This window comes from Equus przewalskii, chromosome 3 (genome assembly GCF_037783145.1).
Source record: "Equus przewalskii isolate Varuska chromosome 3, EquPr2, whole genome shotgun sequence".
NCBI classification, from domain to species: domain Eukaryota; kingdom Metazoa; phylum Chordata; class Mammalia; order Perissodactyla; family Equidae; genus Equus; species Equus przewalskii.
The window spans coordinates 99,627,290-99,651,486 of record NC_091833.1 but is presented as its reverse complement, the minus strand read 5'-3'; the positions used below and the strand labels follow the sequence as shown (position 1 = coordinate 99,651,486).

The following is a 24,197-nucleotide window of genomic DNA, read 5'->3' as shown; positions in this document are numbered from 1 at the left end:
GGTGCAGTAAGTTAAAGTAACTGAAAACCAATAAACCTTATCTTCAACGAAAATTCTTCAAAGCAGGGTGTTAAAACTAGGCTTGTCAAACTTTAATGAAATTAAAATTCAGGAAGGCTGGCAGGAGCGAGACCTGTGAAGCTCCGCGAGAGACCTGGTTCGAATTAGCACATAGTGGTTTGCAAACATAATGTATGCCGAGTCCTTGGGAGGAGGGAAAGATGGAAGGTGCGAACTTCGCCCTTTTGGTAAACAAAAAAGTAACCCAACTGGGAATCCCGTCTCTTGCGCATCCCGAAGTTAGGAAACCGCGGGCCGCAAAACGCTGCCCCCACGCCCCCCCTAACCGCACTTCCTGGATCTTGCTGGCTTTGGCGAGGCCGAGAAGGCGCTGAGCGCAGCAAGGCAGCAGAGTGCATGCCAAGCTGCGACAGGCTCTGGGGACAGGTCTCAACCAGCAAACAGGAGCGAGCGCGGCGGGCCCAGCGCCAACCGGGTAGCGGGGCGGGGCCGGAGCCCGGGGGCGCGGCGGCTGGGAGGGACCCGACAGCTCGGTACCTTCTCCAGAAGCAGCCGTATGAGGTGCTCATGCGAGCGGCGGGCCTCGTGGCCCTGCCGCACGTAAGCCGGCGACACCAGCCGCTCGCCAGCCGCGAAGCTCTCGCGGTTCATGTCGGCGGTGGCGACTGTGGCAGCAGAACAGTCGCCACACGCCAGGACACGAGGCCGAACCAGGACGCAACTCGTCGCCTGGACGGTACGGCAAGCCCTTGGGGCAAAAATGTGCGGCTTGCTCTCGCACATGCGCAAACCGCCCCAGACAGTGCGCCAGAAGCTGGAGGATTTGAGCATGCGCAGGGTTGTCTGCCGGTTTCGCGGGCTTCTGAAGGAGACGGACTTGAAAGGACTTTGCAGTTGGTGCACTCGGGCTGAGGAGAGTAGGAAGCAACCGCCTGGGCTTCTCAGAAGAAAAAAATTCCTAAGTTACTCGCTGTCCCAGTCCTGTTGAATGGTGCGTAGATCTGTGCTTCCGCCTTACTCAGACTCTGTTTCTCAGATTCCAGAACCTTTCATCCTTACCTTCATACGCCTCAACATTTACAGTTGCTTGATAACTCCCTGGGAAATAGCAATGCCCCACTCCTTTTCTCCTTTGCACTACAGAATTTTTAGCCGTAACGCTTACCACCCACCACCTGATATGACAGACATTTGTTTATACGCACACGCTAGGTGCTGGAGATCCAGAAATGAGAAATGAAAAGGCAGGGTCCCTGCCTCAGCTTACTTGCAATCTTCATCTTACGTGAGCCTAGAGTAATTCCCGACATTGCTCTTCTCCGGTGGCTAGAGCCCGCTAGCACTGGTTCATAGTCTCTTCCAGGAGCTGATCGTTAAGTGTTCAGTAATTTTGTGAGCCAGTTTTTAAATACACTTACTCTTTAAAAAGAAATTATGTAAGTTTAAAATTAAGGTATGTTAAAAACAAAAGTAATAGCTATTCAAACTCACCACTTCCCATTTTACTACATTTTACTGTTATCTATGCTCTGGAGATTATTTACATCTATTGTATCTGTATGGTGGAAATAGATATTACAGTGTACTTCTGCACATCTCTTTCAAACGCCCTTGGTGGCATCATGTTGGAAGTTTGAAATTGGCCATCATGAGAGTGTTTACACCATGGAAATCAGTAAACTACAAATCAGGCCCTTACCTACTCCCTTGACCCCCAGAAGTCAGTTAACATGTACCAACTCACCACTGTTCCTACTGCATGTTCCCAGGGCATCCTGCCATTTATCAAGCCATTATACTTGTCAAATTGCATTTCAATTGTTAATTTTCTGTCTTCCTCAACTAGACTGTGAGCTCCTGGTTGATAAGGGCTATATTTGATATCTGTGTTCAAAGCACAGCACTGAACGCATAATAGGTGTTCAACAAATATTTGTTGAATGACATAGACCATTTGAGAACTGCATAAAACTACACAGAAAGATCAACCACAAAAATAATGAGAATTTAGCTTATTTTTTTAAATGAGCATTACCCTACAAACTTTTGGAAAGTTGAGTTCTTATTCCCAAAGTGCAACCATTTTTGCCACTTCTCCCCTGGAAAAGCCTTCAAAGCTGCTTTGTCAATCACAGGCAAAATGTGCAAAAAATCACATCCATTTCATTACTGAATGGACACACTAGGTTTTGGAGCCAGCTGATTCTCTCACCTTACTCACCAGTCTTAATTTGGAAAAATGTTTGTTTTCTAAAACTAAATCGATCATCAAGATACGCCTTCACTGAAGATATTCAAAAAATGCAGGATCTGGAGGCAGTCTCAGAAGTGTTCCAAAAATTATTTTCATCTGTTCACTCACCCAATGAGTATTTATTGAGCACCCTAATATTTTTAACAGATAGGGCGACATCACAATAACCTCATGGTCTTTACAAGATGAAACAGTTAAAAATACGTCCAATATTCATAGATGTGAATTCTGCTTGTGTCACTAGTCATATGATCCTGGATACATCACTCATACTCCCTGAGCTTTGCTTTCCTCATCTGTAAAATAGGAACATGGAGAGACAGTTAGGATGATTAAATGAGATAGAATTGCTCAATGACGTCTTTGCCCTGGTAGACTGATTACACAAATGGACAAAGGCCAGACCGTATAGAACAGAACCCTAACTCACGACCTCTACAGCAAGTCCCCCGGGAAGCCAAACCAAAACTCCATCAGCAATCCACCCAGAACATTTAGGACTCAGTCGATGACTGCCAGCTTCCCAATTTTTTCACTCATTTCCAACTCAGGACTAAGCAGAGAAAGCCAAATATGCCCCCCAAACCAATAACATAAGATGCCCCCTTTCCAGTTAGCTCACCTCCAGCCTCCCCAGGCCTACAACCTCCAATCAGAGCACACCTGAACCTTTCCCCTTTTTCCCTATAAAGCTTTTCCACTCCCCTGCCTGCCTTTGAGTCTGCCAAATGCAAGTCATAATGACTAACTCCTTGCTCTAGCAAGCTCTGAATAAATAATGTCTGTTTGTTATTCAGATGGTCTTCATTTATTTCCACAGTTTTCCTGGAGACTCCACTGAGACACGCTGTGTGCTGTCCATCACATGGACCCCACCTTAAACCAGATGTGGTACCCACACAGGCTGCTTGTGCCTTGCTACTTGTGACTTTTCAAGTCTGTGCCAACATGGTAAGTCAGTGCCAGGTCTGAACTCTGCAATCTTTACATTGAGTTCCCCAGCTCTTTATTCTAAGTATGGTACCCACATTTGTTATAGTTTGCCTTCGTTTGCATTCTTGGTGGAATCAGGCCATTCCTTTTCTTCCTTTTTGGCTTTCTTTTGTACTTCTCTTTTGTATGATGCTGTCTAAGAGTTGTCAGAAGAAGGAGAATCATAGGGTAGCATAAGGCATAGGCCGTGTCAGCCTGTGGTTTCAGCCAGCCTCACAGAGTCTGCAGCTCCTACCAGACCAGCATCCATTTAGACAACCTTTTTTGTTGGTCACCTATAAAACTGGATGAGGTTCTCCTTCCATCTTGATTTTTTGTCCTGAGAGTTGGCTTTTGATCTAAAGAGAGTTTACTCTAATTTTCTACCTGCCAGGGGGCCCAGGGTCTGTGTTCGGAGGGGCCCTGTGACAGAAGGAGCACAAGCAATGCTTTCAGTCAACCATTGCCAGCTCTCCTGGGTCGTCGAAGCCTAGATTCTCTGCTCCTCCAGGAAAAATGGCTGCTTTTTATACGTATTCTCATTATAGTCCTAATTCTGGTGCCTATCTCTCTAAATGGCATAACTTCAGCCATGAGGATTTGGGCCTTCAGTGGCCACTCTGGGGAACATTTGACTTGAATAAATGTTTTATTCGATAGGCACCTTAGAAAAGAAAGGGCATTAAGATTTCTCAGGCACAATGGGCAGCAGTTTTTGATTGGTATGCAGAGATCTCTAAAGCAAATTCTGGTTCAAAAATTATTTCACTATGAGATTCTTTAGCCACAGCTAATAAGCATTTGACAAACTTAAGCAGCAACAAACTAAACCGGTTTCTTAGTAAATCCTGCCCACCCACCTTGTCCTCCAGTTCCTGCCCTATGTCCAGATGCCCCTCTTCCTCCTTATCCTTCTGATCTCTCTCTTTCCTCACCTCCATCAACTCCTCCCTTCTATTCCTCTTGTCCAGACCTCCTAACGATTCCCAATGACTCTCTTAAGACCACAAAATGCCAGTTGTCTCTAAAGATCTATCCCTCCTATGAGGCACATATGCAGACAACTGTAGAATTTAAACTTTGGACCCAAGATGAATTAAGAGCTATACTTAAGGATCTCCCTACTCCCATACAAGACCAGCAACTATTCATAGAAGAATTTAGAATACTTTTGGTGCATATGATTCAGGGTTACCTAATCTACATAAGCTTGTCCATATGCTGGTCAGAACCTCAGATGCTAAACCTTGGATGGCAAAGCTGATTGGACTGACCCAGAAAGGGATTTACAGGACGTCTCTTTTCACAATAAACCTAGGGTCAAAAAGAAAAGCATGAAAAGCAGGGCAAAGTCCCCTAAAAGTAGCATCCCCAAAATATTCCCGATAAAAATTGATGGGACCATAATTCAATCATACAAACAGAAAAAGAGATGAAAATATAGAAGATTTTAATAATATACTAGAAAATACCTTCTGACAACATTTGGGAGTTAACAAAGGTGTTGGCATGAAAACAACCCTTTCATCTCATTTTGTCAAAGGAGTTAAACATGAAACTGGAAGCCTTATTCAAAAGTAGAAATTGGAATGGAAAATAGCCCCTTTGTCTGACTAAAATACCTGTCAGAACATTTTGAAAGGACTTTAGAATAAAAATGAGACAGAATCCAAAATAAACTATAATCGTGCAGATCAAACAGCTAGGTGGCCCGCTTCCCAAGCAACCATTTTTGACAAGGACGCTGTAGTATTGTAAACAGAAGGGACACTGGAAAAAAAAGAATGTTCCATCATATAAAAGAAAAACCAAAGGAAATCCCTCAATTCTGATCAGTGAGGGTGCCCTGAAGAAGGAAAAACGCTCCCAATATCCTGACTTACACTTAACCACTCAAGTTGAATAAATATACATGGTCAACCTCATCAATTTTTGGTGGGTAGGAGTGCTACTCTTACTACATTGAACCCCATCGTTTTTGCTCAACCTCTTCCTCAGAGTAAGCATACACACAGGAGATAGTTCTTTCAAATAACCCACAGATTTTTCCTACCTCCCAGCTCTTACTTGTAACCCTTGTACTCTTGAATGAAAACATGCCTTCCTGCTCTGTGATGCCACCTCTGCAAATTTAATAGGAAGAGACTTACTTTGCAAATGGAATTCTAATATTAAATTCACAACAGAGAGACTGTTTCTTAAAGTTCCAAAGGACTCCTTTATTCATAATCAAGTTATGTCTGTTCTGAATATACCTTTGCCTTCCTCATTCTGTTTGATGCATACCCCAGATAAAGGTCTTGACATTGTACCTGACATTCTATGACCTTAAAATCCCACTGACATAGAAAAACTAATTGGGTCAGAACCTGGAGAGTAGATAGATCTACCAAACTGTTACCCAGACATCCCCAACCTCCCTTGAAGCCAGAAGCAAAGGAAGGGTTCAAAGCTTTAGTTGAAGGCCTTATATCCAAAGGTCTTCTCATACCCTGTAATGGCCCTGTAGCATTCTGTCTTGCCAATAAAGAAACTGAATCGATAAGGGCATCAATTTTTTTCAAGACGTCAGCACAATCAGCAAAATTTTTGTCCCTCGCTGTCCAATAGTACCTAATACCATCTTGGCATCAATTCTACCAGAAGCTGCTTGCTTCACTGTAGTGGACCTTTGCTTTGCCTTTTTTGATGTTTCTGTAGACCACATCTAGGACAGTCAATCCCTTTCCACTTTCACTTGGGGAGGATAACAATATACCTGGACAGCCATGCCCCAGGGGTTCACTGAAGCCCCCTCCTATGTTTCTGAGTTCCTCAAATAAGTCTTAAAAGATCTAAATTTCCCTTTTTATTCCTTTTGATACAATCTGTTGATGATCTCCTGCTTTATTCAGAGAACAAGAAAGCTTGTAAAAAGGATTTCATTTACTTTCTCTAAGCCTTAGAAGAAAAGAGACTCAAAGTTTCAACAGATAAAGGGTTTTCCAAAGCACCGTGCATTATTTAGGTCATGGCATATCTACAGAGGGGACAATATTCTCTCCTGATAGAATAAAGACTATCCAAACCCTAGACTTGTCACAAAATAACAATACAACAGGATTTCTAGGTTTAACTGGATATTGCAGACAAGTTTTTCTTAGATTGCAACATCTCTTTATGAGTTGACTAAGTTCTCAGTAAGAGACCTTCTCTTCTGGGAACCCAAATATAGAACAGGCCTTCTGTAACCTGAAGAAAGTTCTTCAATAGCTCCCTTCACTGGGCATCCCTAACTACAAAAATCTCTTTTGTTTGTTTGTGCATAAGTGATCCGGACATGCCTTTGGGGTTTTAACTCAACTTCATGGGAACCGTCAAAAACTTATTGCTTACCATAGCCTTACCCTTGACCTGGTTGCAAAGGTTTATCCCCCTTGTCTTGAAGCAATAGCTGCTGCTAAAAAAAAAAAATACTTGTTAATGCTTCTGCTGAACTAGTTATAGGCTCCCCACTTGATTTCACAGTTCCTCATACAGTAAAGACAACTACTGCTGACTGAGAGCATGCAGCACTTTTCAGCCAGCTGGTTAACCTCCTATGACATTGTTACTGTCTTACTCTTGCATTACTGTTCATCACTCTAACTCGCTGAATCTTGCCACTCTACCGGAAGAAGGTGAACATCATGATTGTCTTCCCTTAGCTAGGGAGCTTTCTGTACCTTGTTTGAATTGATTAGAGGATCCCATTGAGAACCCTGATCTTATAGAATTTGTTGATGGCTCATACTTGAAGGTTATCAAGCAGGATATACTATCACTAATTTAAACTCTCCTTTAGAATATAGTCCTCTGCCTGAGGTAAAAATTAGCCCAGATGGCAGAACTTATTGCACTTAATAGAGCTAGTCAACTAATCAAAGACCAAAGAGTAAGCATATAAAAATAGAAAGTATGCTTTTGAAGTAGTAGATGACTGTGAGAACAACTTTGGAAACAATGCTGAAATTCCCATTAAAAAAAATGGACAAGTTAAGAAACTTTAGATGGATACCTACTTCTTAGAGTGGTGGCTGTTAGAAAGATAGATGCTTAAGCAAAAAGAGATAATATGGAAGCTAAAGGAAATGCTTTAGCAGATCATTGTGCCAAACAGGCAGCCATAACCAATATTATGATCCCACCTACACCTCAAAGCATCAACCTATGGAGGTATTCAAAGAAGCCATTATAAAATATCAACATTTATCCCCTGATTTGGAAAAGGAAAAATGGAAAAATCTGGTTGTACCTTTCACTCAGATAATCTCTGGAACTCCCAAGATGGCTGCTTGGTGGCATTAGATGACTTAAAATGGAAATTAGGTAAATTTCTCCACAAACTACTCATCACCCTACAGACAAGATTAATTGGGAAACTTAAATCAAGATTGATTGGGAAACTTTAAAAAGATAGCTGAGGTTAGTTTTAGGTCATGTGTCACCTGTCAACAACATAATCCTAGAAAAAATATAAAGGTGACACCTGGCCCGGAACCAAGGCCCCAGTAGCCTTTTGCACACCTTCAGATGGATTTTTTAAAATATTTTTTAGTTATTGTATGTCTATTTTCAGGATGAGCTGCAGCATTTCCTTGCCAAAAAGCTGAGACCTTTACAGTTGCTAAAAAGCGACTTGATTTTGTATTTCTAACCTGGGACATACCAACTTTTATATCAAGTGACTGAAGCACACACTCTATGGTAATCACTATAAAAGAACTCTGTAAGGCATTACCCCTTCCTCAGAAACTACATTGCCCTTACCACCCACCATCTTCTGGAAAGGTTGAAAGAACCAATGGCATCCTTAAATTTAAATTAACAAAACTTTCAGAAATTCTTGCCATTCCTCAGCCAAAGGTAGCCTCTTTCCCACTAGCCTTTATGGCTGTGTGGTCCATTCTCCTGGGGACATATCAGTTGTCCCAGTATGAATTGGCCAGTGGAAGGTCCATACATTTAGGGATTTTACCTCCAATAATAGACTGTCCTACTTCATACAAACATGACAAAATATTGCAAGGACTCATGTACTATACCCAGTCCCATCACAACGATCATTATGCCATTGTTCCCACAACATCTTCCTTAACAGCCTCTTTATGATCTTTGGCAAGGAGATTTCATCTATTGGAAGAGGTATGAGAGACAAACTGTTCTTGAACCTAATTGGAAGGGACCTTATTAAGTACTGTTAACAACAAATATGACAGCACAGAGAGCCAATTATTGGGTTCAAGTTTCACAACTAAAGAAGTAATTCAGAATTCCATACAATTGGGAGACTGCTCCAATAAGGTACCTCATACTGAAGATTCTCAAAGATCTTCTAGAAGCAGCCAGTCTTTGGAAGTTGACAGCAGATCCAAGACCTTCAGAACAAGTGGATGACCGCAAGTAGTGGACAGCTTCCTGCCAAGACACTGGACCAAGATCCCTGCCTTATTCCTGTTCCATTTTTTATCTGTTTGTTTATACTCATTCTTCTCATTTTATTTAAGCCCCTGGCTTTTGTCCATTCAGAATGGCCACTTTTTCTTTTATTGTCTACTTAGTTTAATTGTTAGGTCAGAACATACTTACCTAATGCCATTCTTAGATTATCCCAAACAGTAGCCACTTCCCTCATTCTTACTGACTGCTGGATATACCATCCATCACCAGACCCCCATGATAAATATCTCTGGGCAATTCCAATCTGATTAAACAAGACCGTAGGGAATTGTAGCCAGTCATGTTCTTCTTGCAATTACATGGACAAATGACCTTAAACAAATCAACCTGTGGCTTTGCTAGTGTCCCTCTCTCCCTGAAAAATAATCGGTTACTATAATCTATTGATTAGACCCTGGGTATTTCTAAATTTAAATTCAACAATATTTGTAGAGTGATGGGCCAGGTACTTGCCAGTTGGAAGAAGCTAATTGAAATCCAGAAATGTATCCCAGCTATGTAAGGCCTTGGTTCCAACCTTATATCATGAGCAACTCATTTTTTCCTGTGTCTTCATGTGCTCCTCCCAGATACCACTTCCTTTGCAGCCAGGATACCTGGTCTTGTTTGCCTCTGATTAACACCTCATGCACTTTAGGAATAGTATCCCATGTACTTGTCTGTACACAGAGATCTTGATTCTATAAATCACCAAGGCTAGAAATCCTAACTCATACATGAGTTCTTCGAAAACAAGGCCACTCTTGCTTATTCAGGCACTCTACCTGAGGGAATTACTGATCCATTGTTTATGCAGTATTCCCAATGGTGAGAATTATACAAATAGAAAAGACTGTAAGAAACTTATTACTGACTCAAGCAGGAGTTAACAATGTTATCACTTCTGCTCTAGATGGAGTATAAATCAGTTGCAATTCATTGGCATGAGCCAATGGACAATTGCATTTTTCCAGATTCTTGTTGGCCAGTCATGGTGGCATCTGTGTCATTGCTAAAATTTCTTGCTGTACTTGGATCAATGAAAAATCCAAGGTAGAAGAGACTATACATCTCTTTAAGGAAAAAACTACTTGGCTGTCGTAAGTTGATCCTCATGGCCTGTGAGATTTGCTCTTTTGGCCTGAGTTGGGCTATTGGGTTCCTGGTTCTGAAGCATATTAAAGGAACTATTACTTGTTCTTGATTTTGTCATAATGGTACTGATGCTGGTCTTTGCATTGTGTGGAGAGTTTTAAGTTCTGTGTAGCCACTCTCTTGTTATATCATCACCGTAATAATAAAACAACAAAAATATTAAGAAGCTCTTACAATAAGATTGACGATGGGGGCAACTGAACAATCCCCAGGAGGTGAAGATGTGGATCTCTAGCCTTCCCTAAATTGGCCAACCTCTTGCAAGTAAGAGAATGACCAAAAGGATGACCAAAAGGGGCATCTGAGGGACTGAATATACAAAGGAACACTAGCCAGACCATGTATGGCAGTAGAACTCTGACCTAAAACCTCTGCAGCAACCAGCCCAGCAAGCCAGACCACAATCTCTGCAGCAACCAGCCCAGAATAGTCAGGGCATAGTCAATGACTATCGGCATCCTTTTATTTTGCCTCCATTTCCAACTCAGGACCAACCAGAGAAAGCCAAATATGATCCTCAAACCAATCAAATAAGATAACCCCTTTTCTAGTTAACCCTCATGCAGCTACCCCATAGCAACAATACCCCATAGCAACAGCCTGCAATCAGGGCATACCTGATGCCTTCCCTTTTCTCCATTATAAAGCTTTCCCACTCCACTGCCTGCCTTTGAGTCTCTGCCAAATACAAGTGATGGTGACTGACTGTCTTGCTGTAGCAAGTTGTGAATAAACAGGTTCTATTATAATTTGGGTGGTCTTCATTTATTTCCGTACCTTTATACAATTAAATTGATGAAAAGCTAAAATGTATCACGTACACAACTAAAGGATCTCTCTTTAGCATATTGAGAGTAACTAAGGGAAAAAATCCGTCAATGTGAATTCGTTAACATAACATATGCAAAACCCCGTTTAAGTGCTGAGCCTAAAGTATTAGGTGCTAAATGGTACAAGAGGTATGTTTCCTTCAGGAATATTATTTACCTTGAAAATAGGGCATAAACAAAGCCTAGTTAAAAGATAACTAACAACACAAGTTAACATGTATTAAGTAGCAGGAGTCCCTGTGACACGATCAAAGGTGGCCTCATGGAACAAGGAGTACTTAGGCTGAAACTTTGGGAATTAGCTTAGTAGAGATAAGGAAGAATCAACACTTTCAAGGAGGAAATGATATGAGTTAAGTTTGGAATCAGGGATAAAGACGCATTTCACAAATAAAAGAGTCTGTCTGGTTGGCCTTAAATAACAAGAGGAAAAGCTACAAAGCTAAACTGAAGCTCTATGTTAAAAGGCTCTCCTTGCCAGGCAAAGGAATCTAGACTTGTAGGCACTGAATTTTCACCAGAGTTTGCCCTTCCATTCCCCCATGGATGTGCTCCAGTGATGCAGGCTGCTTATAGTCAACAAACACTCTATTTGACCCTTATATCTGAACTGAAAGAGAGCTGGAAAATAATATCCAGAATAAAGCATAGAAGTGAAAAAAAAAGATGGAAATATAAGAGTGTAAAAGAGTAAGAGGCACATGAGTTACAGTAAGAAGAAACTATGGAAGCCAGAAGACAATGAAATAAGAAAAGTGCTGAAATAAATAACTGCCAATTTAGAATTCTGTTTGCTGGGACACATCTTTCACAAATGAAGAAGACTTGCTTCCAAAGAATAGATTGTGGAAAGGTGTGGTAGAAGGCCTAAAATTAAGGCTCAATTTTATATGTTACCTTGACATCTGGTAAAATCAGGAGGACCTCAACTGGCCTAGCCCCAAGTTCCCATCTCACTCTGCTCCTGACAATAAGATCCCTTAGCCAAACAATCATCCTTATCAAAGGGACCAGGAACAGTTCCTGCTTATCCCTGAGTAGCAAGTTTCATTTCCCTGACAGCCCACAGAATTATTCAGACAAGCCCATCACTTCCTTCCTTGGAACCAGGAAGCACCGCCCCCCACCCTGCTTCCCACAGCCCCTCATTGTTCACTCTGTTCCAAACTGCAACCCCCATGTGGCCCTGCATGTCATGCAGTGTCCTGCTTCCCAGGCTGCAAGTATATGTGACCAATAAACTGCTGTCAATCTCATCAGTCCTGTGTCAGGTGTCAGGCATTTGGCCATCCCTATAACCTTACAGGGGGAATCCCTTCCACACCAATAGGGTGAATATAAGATGATTAAAACAAAGGGGAAAATAGAAACTCTGCAGTGGAGAAATCTGTATAGCACTTCTTAACCAAGTGATCAAGGTTAACATCACAAGTGATAAGTCATGTGGCTATCGTGTATTCCCTGATATGATGCTATGAGAAGGGCATGTCACCTCTGGTGGTATTCTTCTCCAAAACCAATAACCCCAGTCTAACCATGAGAACATATTCTCTAACCCTGAGAAAACCCCAATTGAGGAACATTCTAGAAAATACCTGACCAGTATTCCTTAAAACTGTCATAGTTGAGCTCACCCAGGACTCTCTCCCCTCCAAAATACAACCAAAAGGAGCAACCACATTCTAAGAAAAAATTCTAATAGCACAGAAATCGTCAGAGATCCACAGCAGCCAAACGACGGAGGGCGGAGAGGCTGGAACCCCCCTCGGAGGAGCTGGGACAGGGTAAGAGAGAACTTCACTCCCTCCCCTCGAGACTGGGATCGCCACTGCGGGAGGCTCCATGAGGGAAGGAGCAGGGAGGGGCTGCGCATCCGGGGCTTCACCCAGGACTCTCACGGCTGTGCAGCCCAGACAAAGTCCTCTAATGGGGGAAAGCTTTCGCGTGGGGGACCCCATCAAGCCAAGGCCCCAGGAAACCAGAGACCGAGAGCTGATTGGAATCCAGGTCTGCAGGCAAGAGAAAGTGCCCCTCCTCCCCCAACCTGTGCTGTGCGCTGCATCATGGCTGAAGGCGGAGGACTCAACTAGTGGCTATAGGCTGTAATTGCAACCAAATAATAGCATTATGCATAAAAACCGTTCCTCTACCATCCAGTAATTTATAAAAGCTGCTGACCAGAAGAAAAACAATAAAAACACAGAATTATGTCCTGAGGACTTGGAAATAGGTAAACTAAGCGACAATGAATTCATAATAGCTATCATCAAAAAACTCAATGAGATAAAGGGAAATATAGAGAAACAAATCAACAAGTTCTGGAGTTACTTCACAAAAGAGATTGAAACTATAAAGAAGAATCAATCAGAAATACTAGAGATGAAAAATACAATGGATCAATTAAAACAGAATACGGATTCCCTGAATGCCCATGTAGACACCATAGAGGAGCAAATTAACATAATCGAAGATAGGTTGAATGGCTCCAGACAGAGGAAGAAAGAGAACTAAGAATCAAAAAAACGGAATAAAATCTCTGGGAAACAGCCAACTCAATGAGAAAATGCAACTTAAGAATCATCAGTATTCCCGAGGGCGTGGAAAAGGAAAATGGAGCAGAAAGTGTGCTCAACCAAATAATAGCAGAGAACTTCCCAAATCTAGGGATTGAGAGAGAAATGTGTGTGGAGGAAGCTTTCAGATCTCCTAGATTTGTGAATGTAAAAAGACCTACTGCAAGGTAAAAATGGCAAAAATGAAGGACAAAGAAAGAATACCCAGGGCAGCAAGGCAGAAGAAAATAACCTACAAAGGAACCCCTATCAGACTTTCAGCAGATTTCTCTACAGAAACCTTACAAGCTAGGAGAGATTGGAATGACATATTCAAAACCTTAAAGGAGAAAAATCTTCAGCCAAGAATACTCTATCCAGCAAAAATATCCTTCAGATATGAGGGAGAAATTAAATCTTTTCCAGACAGACCAAAGCTAAGGGACTTCGTAGCCACAAGACCCCCTCTACAAGAAATCTTCAAGAAGGCTCTCACACCTGAAAAAAGAAAAAAGGGAGAAAGGGGTCACAAAACACAGAGTAGGGAGACAAACAGAATCAGAATAGGATGGCAAATATTCAACTATAGCATTAGGATAAAGGGAAGGAAATCACCAAAAACAAAGACAATCTTATCACTCTAACCACAAACTCACAACACAAGTTCGAATAAGAGATGAAAATAACTTAGGAGGGGAGGAGGAAAGGGACTGAATCAGTTTAGGCTAAGGAAGTAAGAGGCCATGAGAAAATGGACTGTGTTATGCACGAGATTCTGAATACAAACTTCAGGGTAGCCACTAAACTAAAAATAGAACAGAGACACAAAACATAAATAAGGAAAAAGCTCAGAAACCCAGCATGAGAAATTGCAGAAGTCAATGGGTAGGCTAAAACACACAGGACGATAAACAAAGGAAATGCAGGAAAACTGGAAAACAAGCAACAGAATGACAGCATTAAGCCCTCATGCATCAATAATCACCCTCAATGTAAACGGATTGACCTCTCCAATAAAAAGACACAGAGTGGCAAGATGGGTTAAAGAACAATATCCAACAATTTGTTGCCTCCAGGAAACACACCTCAGCTCCAAGGACAAACACAGGCTCAGAGTGAAGGGGTGGAAGACAATACTCCAAGCTAATAGCAAACAAAAGAAAGCAGGTGTCACAATACTTATATCAGACAAAATAGATTTCAAGATAAGGCAGGTAAAGAGAGACATAGAGGACCAATATGTAATGATCAAAGGGACACTTCATCAAGAAGAAATAACACTTATAAATATCTATGCACCCAACACAGGAGCACCAAAGTTCATAAAGCTACTATTAACAAACCTAAAAGAAGATATCAAAAATAACACAATAATAGTAGGGGACCTCAACACCCCACTCACATCATTGGACAGATCATCCAGACAGAAAATCAACAAGGAAACAGTGGAGCTAAATGAAAAGATAAAACAGTTGGACTTAATAGACATATACAGAACACTTCATCCAAAAACAGCAGAATATACATTCTTCTCAAGCACGCATAGAACATTCTCAAAGATAGACCATATGTCGGGAAACAAGGCAAGTCTCTACAAATTTAAAAAAATTGAAATAATAACAAGCATCTTCTCCAATCATAATGCTATAAAGCTAGGAATTAATTACAAGAAAAAAGCTGAAAAAGGCACAAAGATGTGGAGACTAAACAATATGCTATTGAACAAGCAATGGATCATTGAAGAAATTAAAGAAGAAATCAAAAAAATATCTGGAGACAAATGAAAATGATAACATGCTATACCAACTCATATGGGATACAGCAAAAGCTGTATTAAGAGGGAAATTCATCACAATACAGGCACATCTTAACAAACAAGAAAAATCCCAAATAAGCAATCTTAAAATACATCTAACTGAATTAGAGAAAGAAGAACAAACAAAGCCCAAAGTCAGCAGAAGGAGAGAAATGATAAAAATCAGAGCAGAAATAAATGCTATTGAAACAAAAAAGACAGTAGAAAGGATCAATGAAACAAAGAGCTGGCTCTTTGAGAAGATAAATAAAATTGACAAACCCCTAGCCAGACTTACAAAGGAAAAAAGAGAGAAAGCTCAAATAAACAAAATCAGAAATGAAAGAGGAGAAATAGCAACAGACTCCGCAGAAATACAACAGATTATAAGAGAATACTATGAAAAACTATATGCCAACAAAATGGATAACCTAGAGGAAATGGATAAATTCTTGGACTTCTACAATCTCCCAAAGCTAAGTCAAAAAGAAGCAGACAATTTGAACAGACCAATCACAAGGAAAGAGATTGAAACAGCAATCAAAAGCATCCCAAAGAATAAAACCTCAGGACCAGATGGCTTTCCTGGGGAATTCTACCAAACTTTCACAGATGATTTAATACCTATCCTTTTCAAGCTATTCCAAAAAATTAGGGAGGATGGAACACTTCCTAACACATTCTATGAGGCCAACATCACACTGATACCAAAACCTGACAAGGACAGCACGAAAAAGGAGAACTACAGGCCAATATCGCTGATGAACGTAGATGCAAAAATTCTGAGCAAAATTTTGGCAACCCGAATTCAGCAACTCATCAAAAGGATCATACATCATGATCAAGTGGGATTCATACCAGGGACACAGGGATGGTTCAGCATCCACAAATCAATCAACGTGATACACCACATCAACAAATTGAGGAGTAAAAACCACATGATCATCTCAATAGATGCAGAGAAAGCATTTGACAAGATCCAACAGCCATTTATGATAAAAACTCTGAACAAAATGGGCATAGAAAGAAACTACCTCAACATAATAAAGGCCATATATGACAAACCCACAGTCAACATCATACTCAATGGGCAAAAACCGAGTGCCATCCCCCTGAAAACAGGAATGAGACAAGGATGCCCTCTATCACCACTCTTATTTAACGTAGAACTGGAGGTTTTGGCCAGAGCAATTAGGCAAGAAAAAGGAATAAAAGGAATCCAGATAGGGAGGGAAGAAGTGAAACTCTCACTGTTTGCAGATGACATGATCTTATATATAGAAAACCCCAAAGAATCCATTGGAAAACTTTTAGAAATAAACAACAACTACAACAAAGTTTCAGGGTATAAAATCAATTTACATAAATTAGTAGCATTTCTATACTCTAATAACGAACTAACAGGAAAAGAACTCAAGAACAGAATACCATTCACAATTGCAACAAAAAGAATAAAATACTTCGGGGCGAATTTAACTAAGAAAGTGAAAGACCTATACAACAAAAACTACAAGGCATTTCTGAAAGAAATGGATGACGACATAAAGAGATGGAAAGACATTCCATGTACATAGATTGGAAGAATAAACATAGTTAAAATGTCCATTCTACCTAAAGCAATCTACAGATTCAACGCAATCCCAATCAGAATCCCAATGACATTCTTTACAGAAATAGAACAAAGAATCCTAAAATTCATATGGGGCAACAAAAGACCCAGAATTGCTAAAGCAATCCTGAGAAAAAAGAACAAAGCTGGAGGCATCACAATCCTTGACTTCAAAACATACTACAAAGCTACGGTAATCAAAACAGCATGGTACTGGTACAAAAAACAGGTGCACAAATCAATGGAACGGAATTGAAAGCCCAGAAATAAAACCACACATCTATGGACAGCTAATCTTCGACAAAGGAGATGAGGGCATACAATGGAGGAAAGAAAGTCTTTTCGACAAATGGTGCTGGGAAAACTGGAAAGCCATATGCAAAAGAATGAAAATTGACCATTCTTTTTCACCATTCACCAAAATAAACTCAAAATGAATCAAAGACCTAAAGGTAAGACCTGAAACCATAAAGCTTCTAGAAGAAAATGTAGGCAGTACATTCTTTGACATCAGTATTAAAAGGATCTTTTTGGACACCATGTCTTCTCAGACAAGGGAAACAATAGAAAGAATAAACAAATGGGACTTCATCAGACTAAAGAGCTTCTTCAAGGCAAAGGAAAACAGGATTGAAACAAAAAAACAACCCACTAACTGGGAAAAAAATATTTGCAAGTCATACATCTGACAAAGGGTTAATATCCATAATATATAAAGAACTCACACAACTCAACAACAAAAAATCAAACAACCCGATCAAAAAATGGGCAGGAGACATGAACAGACATTTCTCCAAAGAAGATATACAGATGGCCAATAGGCACATGAAAAGATGTTCATCATCACTGATCATCAGGGAAATGCACATCAAAATTACACTAAGATATCACCTTACACCCATTAGAATGACAAAAATAACCAAAACAAATAGTAACAAATGTTGGAGAGGTTGTGGAGAAAAAGGCCAGTGGGAATGTAAACTGGTGCAGCCACTATGGAGAAACAGTATGGAGATTCCTCAAAAAATTAAAAATAGAAATACCATATGACCCAGCTATCCCACTACTGGGTATCTATCCAAAGAGCTTGAAGTCAGAAATTCCAAAAGTCCTATGCACCCCAGTGTTCATTGCAGCATTATTTACAATAGGGTGAAGGGGTGCACCTACAACACAACTGACAAACAATAATGTACAACTGAAATTTCACAAGATTGTAAACTATCATTAACTCAATAAAAATTAACTTAAAAAAAAAACTGTCATAGTCATGAAAAACAGGAAAACAGTGAGAAATTATCACAGACCAAAGGGAGTTAAGGAGACATGATGACTGATTGCAATGTGGTATCCCAGAACAGAAAGAGGACATTAGTGAGAAATTGAAATAAAAGCCTGAAGTGTGGTCAAGAGTGTGTGTCAACGTTGGTTTCTTAGTTTTGACAAGTATATTATGGTAATATAAGATGTTAACACTAGGGTAAACCGGGTGAAGGGTATATGGGAACCCTCTGTTCTAGCTCTATAAATCTAAAATTATTCCAAAATAAAAAAATTTATTTAAAAAAAAATGGAGACATTTTCAGACAAAAACAAAATTTTCACCAACACAACACCATTAAAAGAAATGCTAAATGGTGTCCTTAAGGCAAAACGAAAATGGTTCCAGATGAAATATCAGAGATGCAAGAAAAGGTAAAAAGCAATAAAAAATGGTGAGTAAATATATGGGTGAATCTAGGTTCATATTGTCTATATCAAAAGTTATAGTAATGTGTTGAGAGGTTTAAATATATAGAGAATTAAAGTACGTGATTGGCATTTAAGTAGGGAGGGGCTAAATAGAGTAAATAGAGTTGAAGTGTTCTGAGGGCTTAGTACTCAGAGTGGCCCATGGAGTTTATTAGAAGGGAAAATCCTGGGCCTCTCCCCAGACTTACTAAATCAGAATTTCCATTTTAACAAGGTCCCCTGTGATGCATATGTACATTAAAGTTTGGAAAGTGCTGTTCCAAAGGTGGTTGTATTGTCTCAAAAGAAAGTAGAAGTACCAACTGATATTAGATTTTTGAAAATCTAGAATTTATTTTGTAATCTCTAGAATAACCAATAAAGGAATAGTAAAAGATTGTGTAATTTTTAATCTAATACAGGGGAAACGTGGAATAAGAAAAAATAACCAGTTCAAAATAAGGCAAGAAAGAGAAAAAGAAACAGAACAGGTAGAACACATAGAAGCCACATTAAATATAAGTGAGCTAAATATTACTATTAGAAGACAATGATTATCAGGCTAGATTTTTAAAGACAAAAACAATCACATGCTGTTTCTTGGGGACATATGTAAAACAAAAGGCTATGGAAAGGCTGAAAGTTGAAAGTAAAAGAATGAAATAGATACAACATGCAAATATTAACAAAAAGAAAACTGGCATAGATTATTAATATTGGATAAAGTAGACTTTAGGGCAAATGGCATTACTAAACATAAAGAGGAATACTTCATAATGATAAAAGATGTAATTCACCAGGAAGATATAATAACTCTAAATGTGTATACACCTACTAACATAGTTTCAAAATATATTGTCAAAACTGATAAAAGGAAAAATAGGCAAATCTACAGTAAAACACATTTTAGGAAGTGATAGAACAAGTTAACAGAATAAATTAGTAAAGATATAGAAACACCAGGTTTAGTAAACTTGACCTAATGTACATTCGTAGAGTGCTGTATCCAACAACTGCAGAGTATATTTTTTCAAACTCACATGGAACATTTACCAGAATTGACTAGATTGTGAGTCATAAAACAAGTTACAACCAATTTCAAAGCAGTGAAATCATGCAGAGTGCATCCTCTGACGCAATGCAGCTAAGCTAAGGATCAATAACAAAAACAAGGCTTATTTGGAAATTAAGCAATATTCTAAGTAATCCATAAAACAAAGAAAATATTATAATAGAAACTAGGAAGTATTTTGAACTAAGCGATTATAAAAATACCACATATCAAGACTCATGGGGAACAGCTAAAATCGTGCTTGGGGGGAAACATATGACTTTAAAGGCATATAGTAGAAAAGAAAAAAAAAAGCTAAACATTTCTGAACTAAGATTTTTACCTCAAGAGTTAGTAAAAGAACGGAAAATAAACCCAAAGAAAATAGATGGAAAGAAAGAATAAAGATAAGACCAGAAATTAAGGAAATTGAAAACAAAGAGAAGATTGGCAAAACCAATAGTGGTTTCTATGAAAAAACTAAGGGTGAAGTGGGAAGGAGATGCCAAGGAAACTGCAATAAGGACGTGTGGGGAGAGGTAGATAGGAACCAAGTGTCCAGGGAGTGGGTGAAGGGCCAGATTTTCAATGGGGATCTTGAAGTGAAATGCTGAGGAAACCCCCATCCTCCATCTCCCTACGAAATACTTAGTGAAATGGTCTTTTCTTGTTAATACACTATAGGGTTGGATCTGCTTAAGGGGATGACTTGAAGCACTAAATCCTGCTGTAAGAGTGAGTGCAGAGTGAAATAAAGGCAGCTCAAAAGCACCCGGTCCCCTCTGATTTACACTAACAAGAGCTAACACTGAGCCTTTGTGCCAGGCTCTGCTCTAAGATTACCTGCAGTAGCTCGTCCAGTCCTCCCAGTAACCCTATGAGTTAGGTACTATTATACCCAGCCCATTTTGCAACTAAAGAAGCTGGGCATCGGGAAAGCCAGATGAGACAGCACCGTTAGTGGAGGAAACAGCCAGGATTCTGACCAGGCTGTCAGCTCTGGAGTCTGTGCTCTTAGCCGCTGCCCCACACTTCAGAGCCAAGAGGCATTTCATGGTCTAGGTTTCAGGCAGGCAAATATGTAGCATCAGGGTTCTGTCTACTGGGATGTGAATGGAGAAATAAGAATATAATCAGAAGGGGAGAGAGGACAGGTTGCCAGGAAGTGTGTTGTGAAATCATAAAGCCCATTAAACCTCTTGGGCAGAAAAGCCCCCCACTGTATTGGTCCCCAGGATTCACTGATGCTGAGCCCCAATAGCATTTGAAAGCCCAGAAGGCATCATAGACTGCTCCACTCCTCCACCACTCACATCTCATCTATCAGCAAACTTGTCATGCCTCACCCCACCCCTTTCTCTCTACCTCCCCTACCACCACCTAGTCCAGGTGTGTCATCTCCCTGTGGACAACTGCTTGGCCTCTCTGCTTCTGCTTTTGCTTATCACCCCTCATCCCAGTCCAGTCCCCACTCAGTGGCAAAAATTCTTTTTAAGTATATATCAAATCACATCCCTCCCCTACTTGGAACTCTTCAACAGTTTCCCATCACACTCAGCATACAATCCAGATGCCTTACCTTAACCTAGAAGGCCCTGCAAGGTCTGGCCTCCCCGCCCTGACATGGAGCACTATCCTCCCTCTGGCTGGTGGGCTCCCACCCCACTGACCTCCTTGCAGACCCTGAAACACACCAAGTTTTTTTTTTCCCACCTCTGGACCTTCCCACATGCTGTGACTGCTGCCTTAAATGATCTTCCCCTTCTCATTTTGCATGGCTGGCTCCTACTTTTCCTTCAGTATAAATGTCACCTCCTCTGAGAAGCACTTCCCTGACCACCTTATTTAAGTAGGAATCTAGTTTGAAGTAAATGCTATATATATATATATATATATATATATGTATATATATATATTCACTTGAAATTCTTTTATGAGTTTATTGCCTTTGTAATGTCTGGATTGGAAGCTTCTGGAAGACAGGAACCCTGACTATTCACCTACTCTTCTAGCACTTAGCACAGTGCCTAGCACATGGTAAACATTCATAAACATTTTTTAATTGACTGAATGGGAAGAATGGGTCCCAAAGATTGCTTATCATTTGATGGTTGCTGAATGCATCCAGATGTGGAGAGAGGAGAGAGAGCAGAGACCAGGAATGAATAGGGGACACCGCATGTTATGAGGGTATTTTAAATCGAGGAGGAGACATTTTCCAGTGGCAGATATAAATAGACAAATAATGACCACCCCCTTTGTGATTCCATTTACGTGTGTTCTAAAATGCTTAGGGGGGTATGGGAAATGGCAAGTCTCTTAAGAAGCATGGCAGGAGGATCTGGCTGTTGTCAACTTCATTAATGAGGCCTCTTAAACAATTTGAAGCAAAATAACTTCCACGCCAATGCCAAGCTTCAAAGAGCAGTCGGAAGGGGGGAGTGAAGGAGGAGTGGAATCAGTAACTAGGTTGCTCAGAGAAGTCTCCTGTGATTAGAAAAAGAAAAAATGTAGTGATTACCTGTTGCTGAGACTCAGAGAATTCAGAAAGCATAGTCTCTATTTCAGATGGAGAGAGATGAAATAAAAGTAGATGTGGATGTAGCAGAAGGTAATTTAAGACCTTCCCTGGGATGAGCAAAGCAATTCTCTCTCCAAAGGGAGGAGAGGTAGGTAGAGAAAGCTTCCTGCAAGACTGGAACTGCAGAGAGAGTTACAATTCCACGTAAAAGCAGGAGCAAGAGAAGAGCTGCAGGAGACTTGTCAGGAGTCTGTGAACTGGCCCAGAGCCTGGGGTTTGCCGACGCTTGAAAGAGAGTGAGGAAGAGTTTCAGAGGCCTTTGACTCAGAGTGATGGCAGGTAGTGGAGCAGCAGTAGACGGAAGTGGTCAAGCAGTGGTGGGAATCAGGCAGCTGGAGTTCGGAGCCTGGCTCCTCTTCTTCCTCCAGTGTAAGTTTGTGCAAGTTACTGAATCATTCTAGGCCCCAGCTCACTCCCCTGTGAAACAGCGAGGGAAAGACAATGATGGCTGTGAAGTGCTCAAACCAGCTCGTGGCGCAGAGGGAGCACCCAGCAAATGTGAAACCATGATCTCTGCTGTTACAGCTGGTCATGGCCATAGTAGGAAGTAAGCCACTTGTCCCTAGATGTGGAGTGTGGACTGGCTCACTTAGCCGCCTCCTCATGGGCCTTACCAGAGGCTGGACAACTACGACTACATTCTCCAGACTCCCTCCCAACTAGCATTCTAGAAACAAATTAAGTTTAGCCAATTAGATGTACTTGCATGGGACTTGGAAAGTGGAGGGCATTTCCTGCTTCTTTCAACTGTGTGTTGTCATTGGCAAGCAAGGCAGTAGAGACGTGAAGGTTTTTTTCTGCCTTTCAGAGTCCTGCAGCCTCCTGGGGGGCCAGGGGCAGTGTGGCTTTCTAGTACCAGGAACACAGTCTCAGGAGTGGGTTCTTGACACAGTAGCCCTAGCGGTGGCCTCGGAGGTGGTAGCGCCCCTGGTGGGTCACTTCTGCAGTATTCTGGGAGTCCTTTCTAGAAGCCCAGTCTAGAGCCCACACCCTTACACTTCCCAGTGGTTTTGTAACCATCTTATTCCCTACATGAAGTCCCTTCATAGTTCAAACATCTAGAGTTATGTCTGCTTCCTGCATTCAATCTTGACCACTACACTAGGAGTTTGCATTTCTTTTCTTCACAACCTCAATTGTGTACCACGTTTTTTTATGAGTGAAAAAAACAATTTTTTTGAAAGCATCATTTGCTTCACCTGATAATATTGTTTTTCTGCGTTATTCACACCTACAGAAAGACCAACCAATTACCTCCTCCCTATATAACTAAAGCAAAGACATTGTCATTCCCTGGTGACAGCTGCCCAAACTGCACCTGCGGTGCTGGGAAGGGAAGAATCAGAGTCGGAGTAATCGGAATAGAGCAGACTTCACAACCCCAAACCAAGAAAGTGGAGCCCAGTCAGCCCTGACGTTCTTATGGAATACTGAAAATGGGGAGACGTTGATAGAAAAGAACTTCTTCAGTACTGCCCAAAAGAGATGGAGCGTTGATGACTCAATATGAGTCTTCCAGTCAGCTTGGCAGATTCAGCCTGTTCATCGAGAATGATTCACCGTGCGTCATTGTGACTGTATTAATTAAAAATTGCCATCCCCTTTGCAATAGATTCAAATCCTTTTTGGAAGAAGACAGAAAATAAACACACTCTGCAACTTTCTCAACTTAGTTTTCCTTTTGATAAAAGATTATGCTGATCCTCTGACACCTGTGCTGGTGTGGTTGTCACTTTTCTCTCTCCCTGGACACTAATAGGTAAGCATTGTAGGCCTTTTTCTAGCCTTTTGTGAGTCTGAAATTATATTATCACTGATTCAGTTCTACAGAGCCTGAAAACTGTTCTACAGAAAACTGAGAACAATTTGTGAACCCATAGACCTGAGTCAAAATCTGAGCTCATCTCTATGAGAAGCTCATTAACCCTGGGACCTTCTTCTACCCCCAAAGCCTGACTTATATTCCCAATAAGTGGACAAATATACGCTCCTTGGTCAATTCTTAATTATCTGCATGTGGCTTATTCCAAGCCATTTATTTTCATTCAATGAGGAGACTAGTTGAAAAGGCCAGGCTCTTGACTTCAAGAGATGTGGATTCAAATCCTGACTCTCTGGCTTCCTGGCTCTGTGATCTGGACAAGTTTCTTCACTTCTCTGTGTTTCACTTTCCTAATCTGCAAAAAGGA

At 40.8% G+C, this 24,197-nt stretch overlaps 1 protein-coding gene and 1 long non-coding RNA gene across 4 annotated transcripts in view; one reads left to right on the top strand and one right to left on the bottom strand.

The window, feature by feature from the left end:
- The window catches only part of SEPSECS (Sep (O-phosphoserine) tRNA:Sec (selenocysteine) tRNA synthase), a 41,988-nt gene extending 33,294 nt beyond the window's left edge, over nt 1-8,694 (bottom strand). Inside the window, exons 1-5 of one of the 2 annotated variants that reach the window (XM_070613051.1) lie at nt 8,574-8,694; nt 7,521-7,623; nt 6,623-6,686; nt 2,243-2,571; nt 1,307-1,440 (exon numbers count right to left, since the gene is read on the bottom strand). Coding sequence is in view for 1 of the 2 variants with exons in the window: in XM_070613050.1 (XP_070469151.1) it covers nt 559-804 (246 nt within the window). In the remaining variant the exon portion in view is untranslated. Of the gene's footprint in view, nt 1-558; nt 805-1,306; nt 1,441-2,242; nt 2,572-6,622; nt 6,687-7,520; nt 7,624-8,573 lie in introns of those variants that run through there. The other variant, XM_070613050.1, reaches the window with a different exon arrangement.
- Nucleotides 569-23,671, top strand: LOC139082345 (uncharacterized). Of its 2 annotated transcripts, none has more exons than XR_011538247.1 (3): nt 569-1,012; nt 3,096-3,226; nt 8,389-10,608. It is a non-coding gene; the product is annotated as an uncharacterized lncRNA (long non-coding RNA). The 2 variants fall into 2 exon arrangements; XR_011538248.1 differs by lacking the exon at nt 8,389-10,608 and adding an exon at nt 23,246-23,671 and having other exon boundaries at nt 875-1,012.
- The last annotated feature ends 526 nt before the right edge of the window (nt 23,672-24,197 follow it).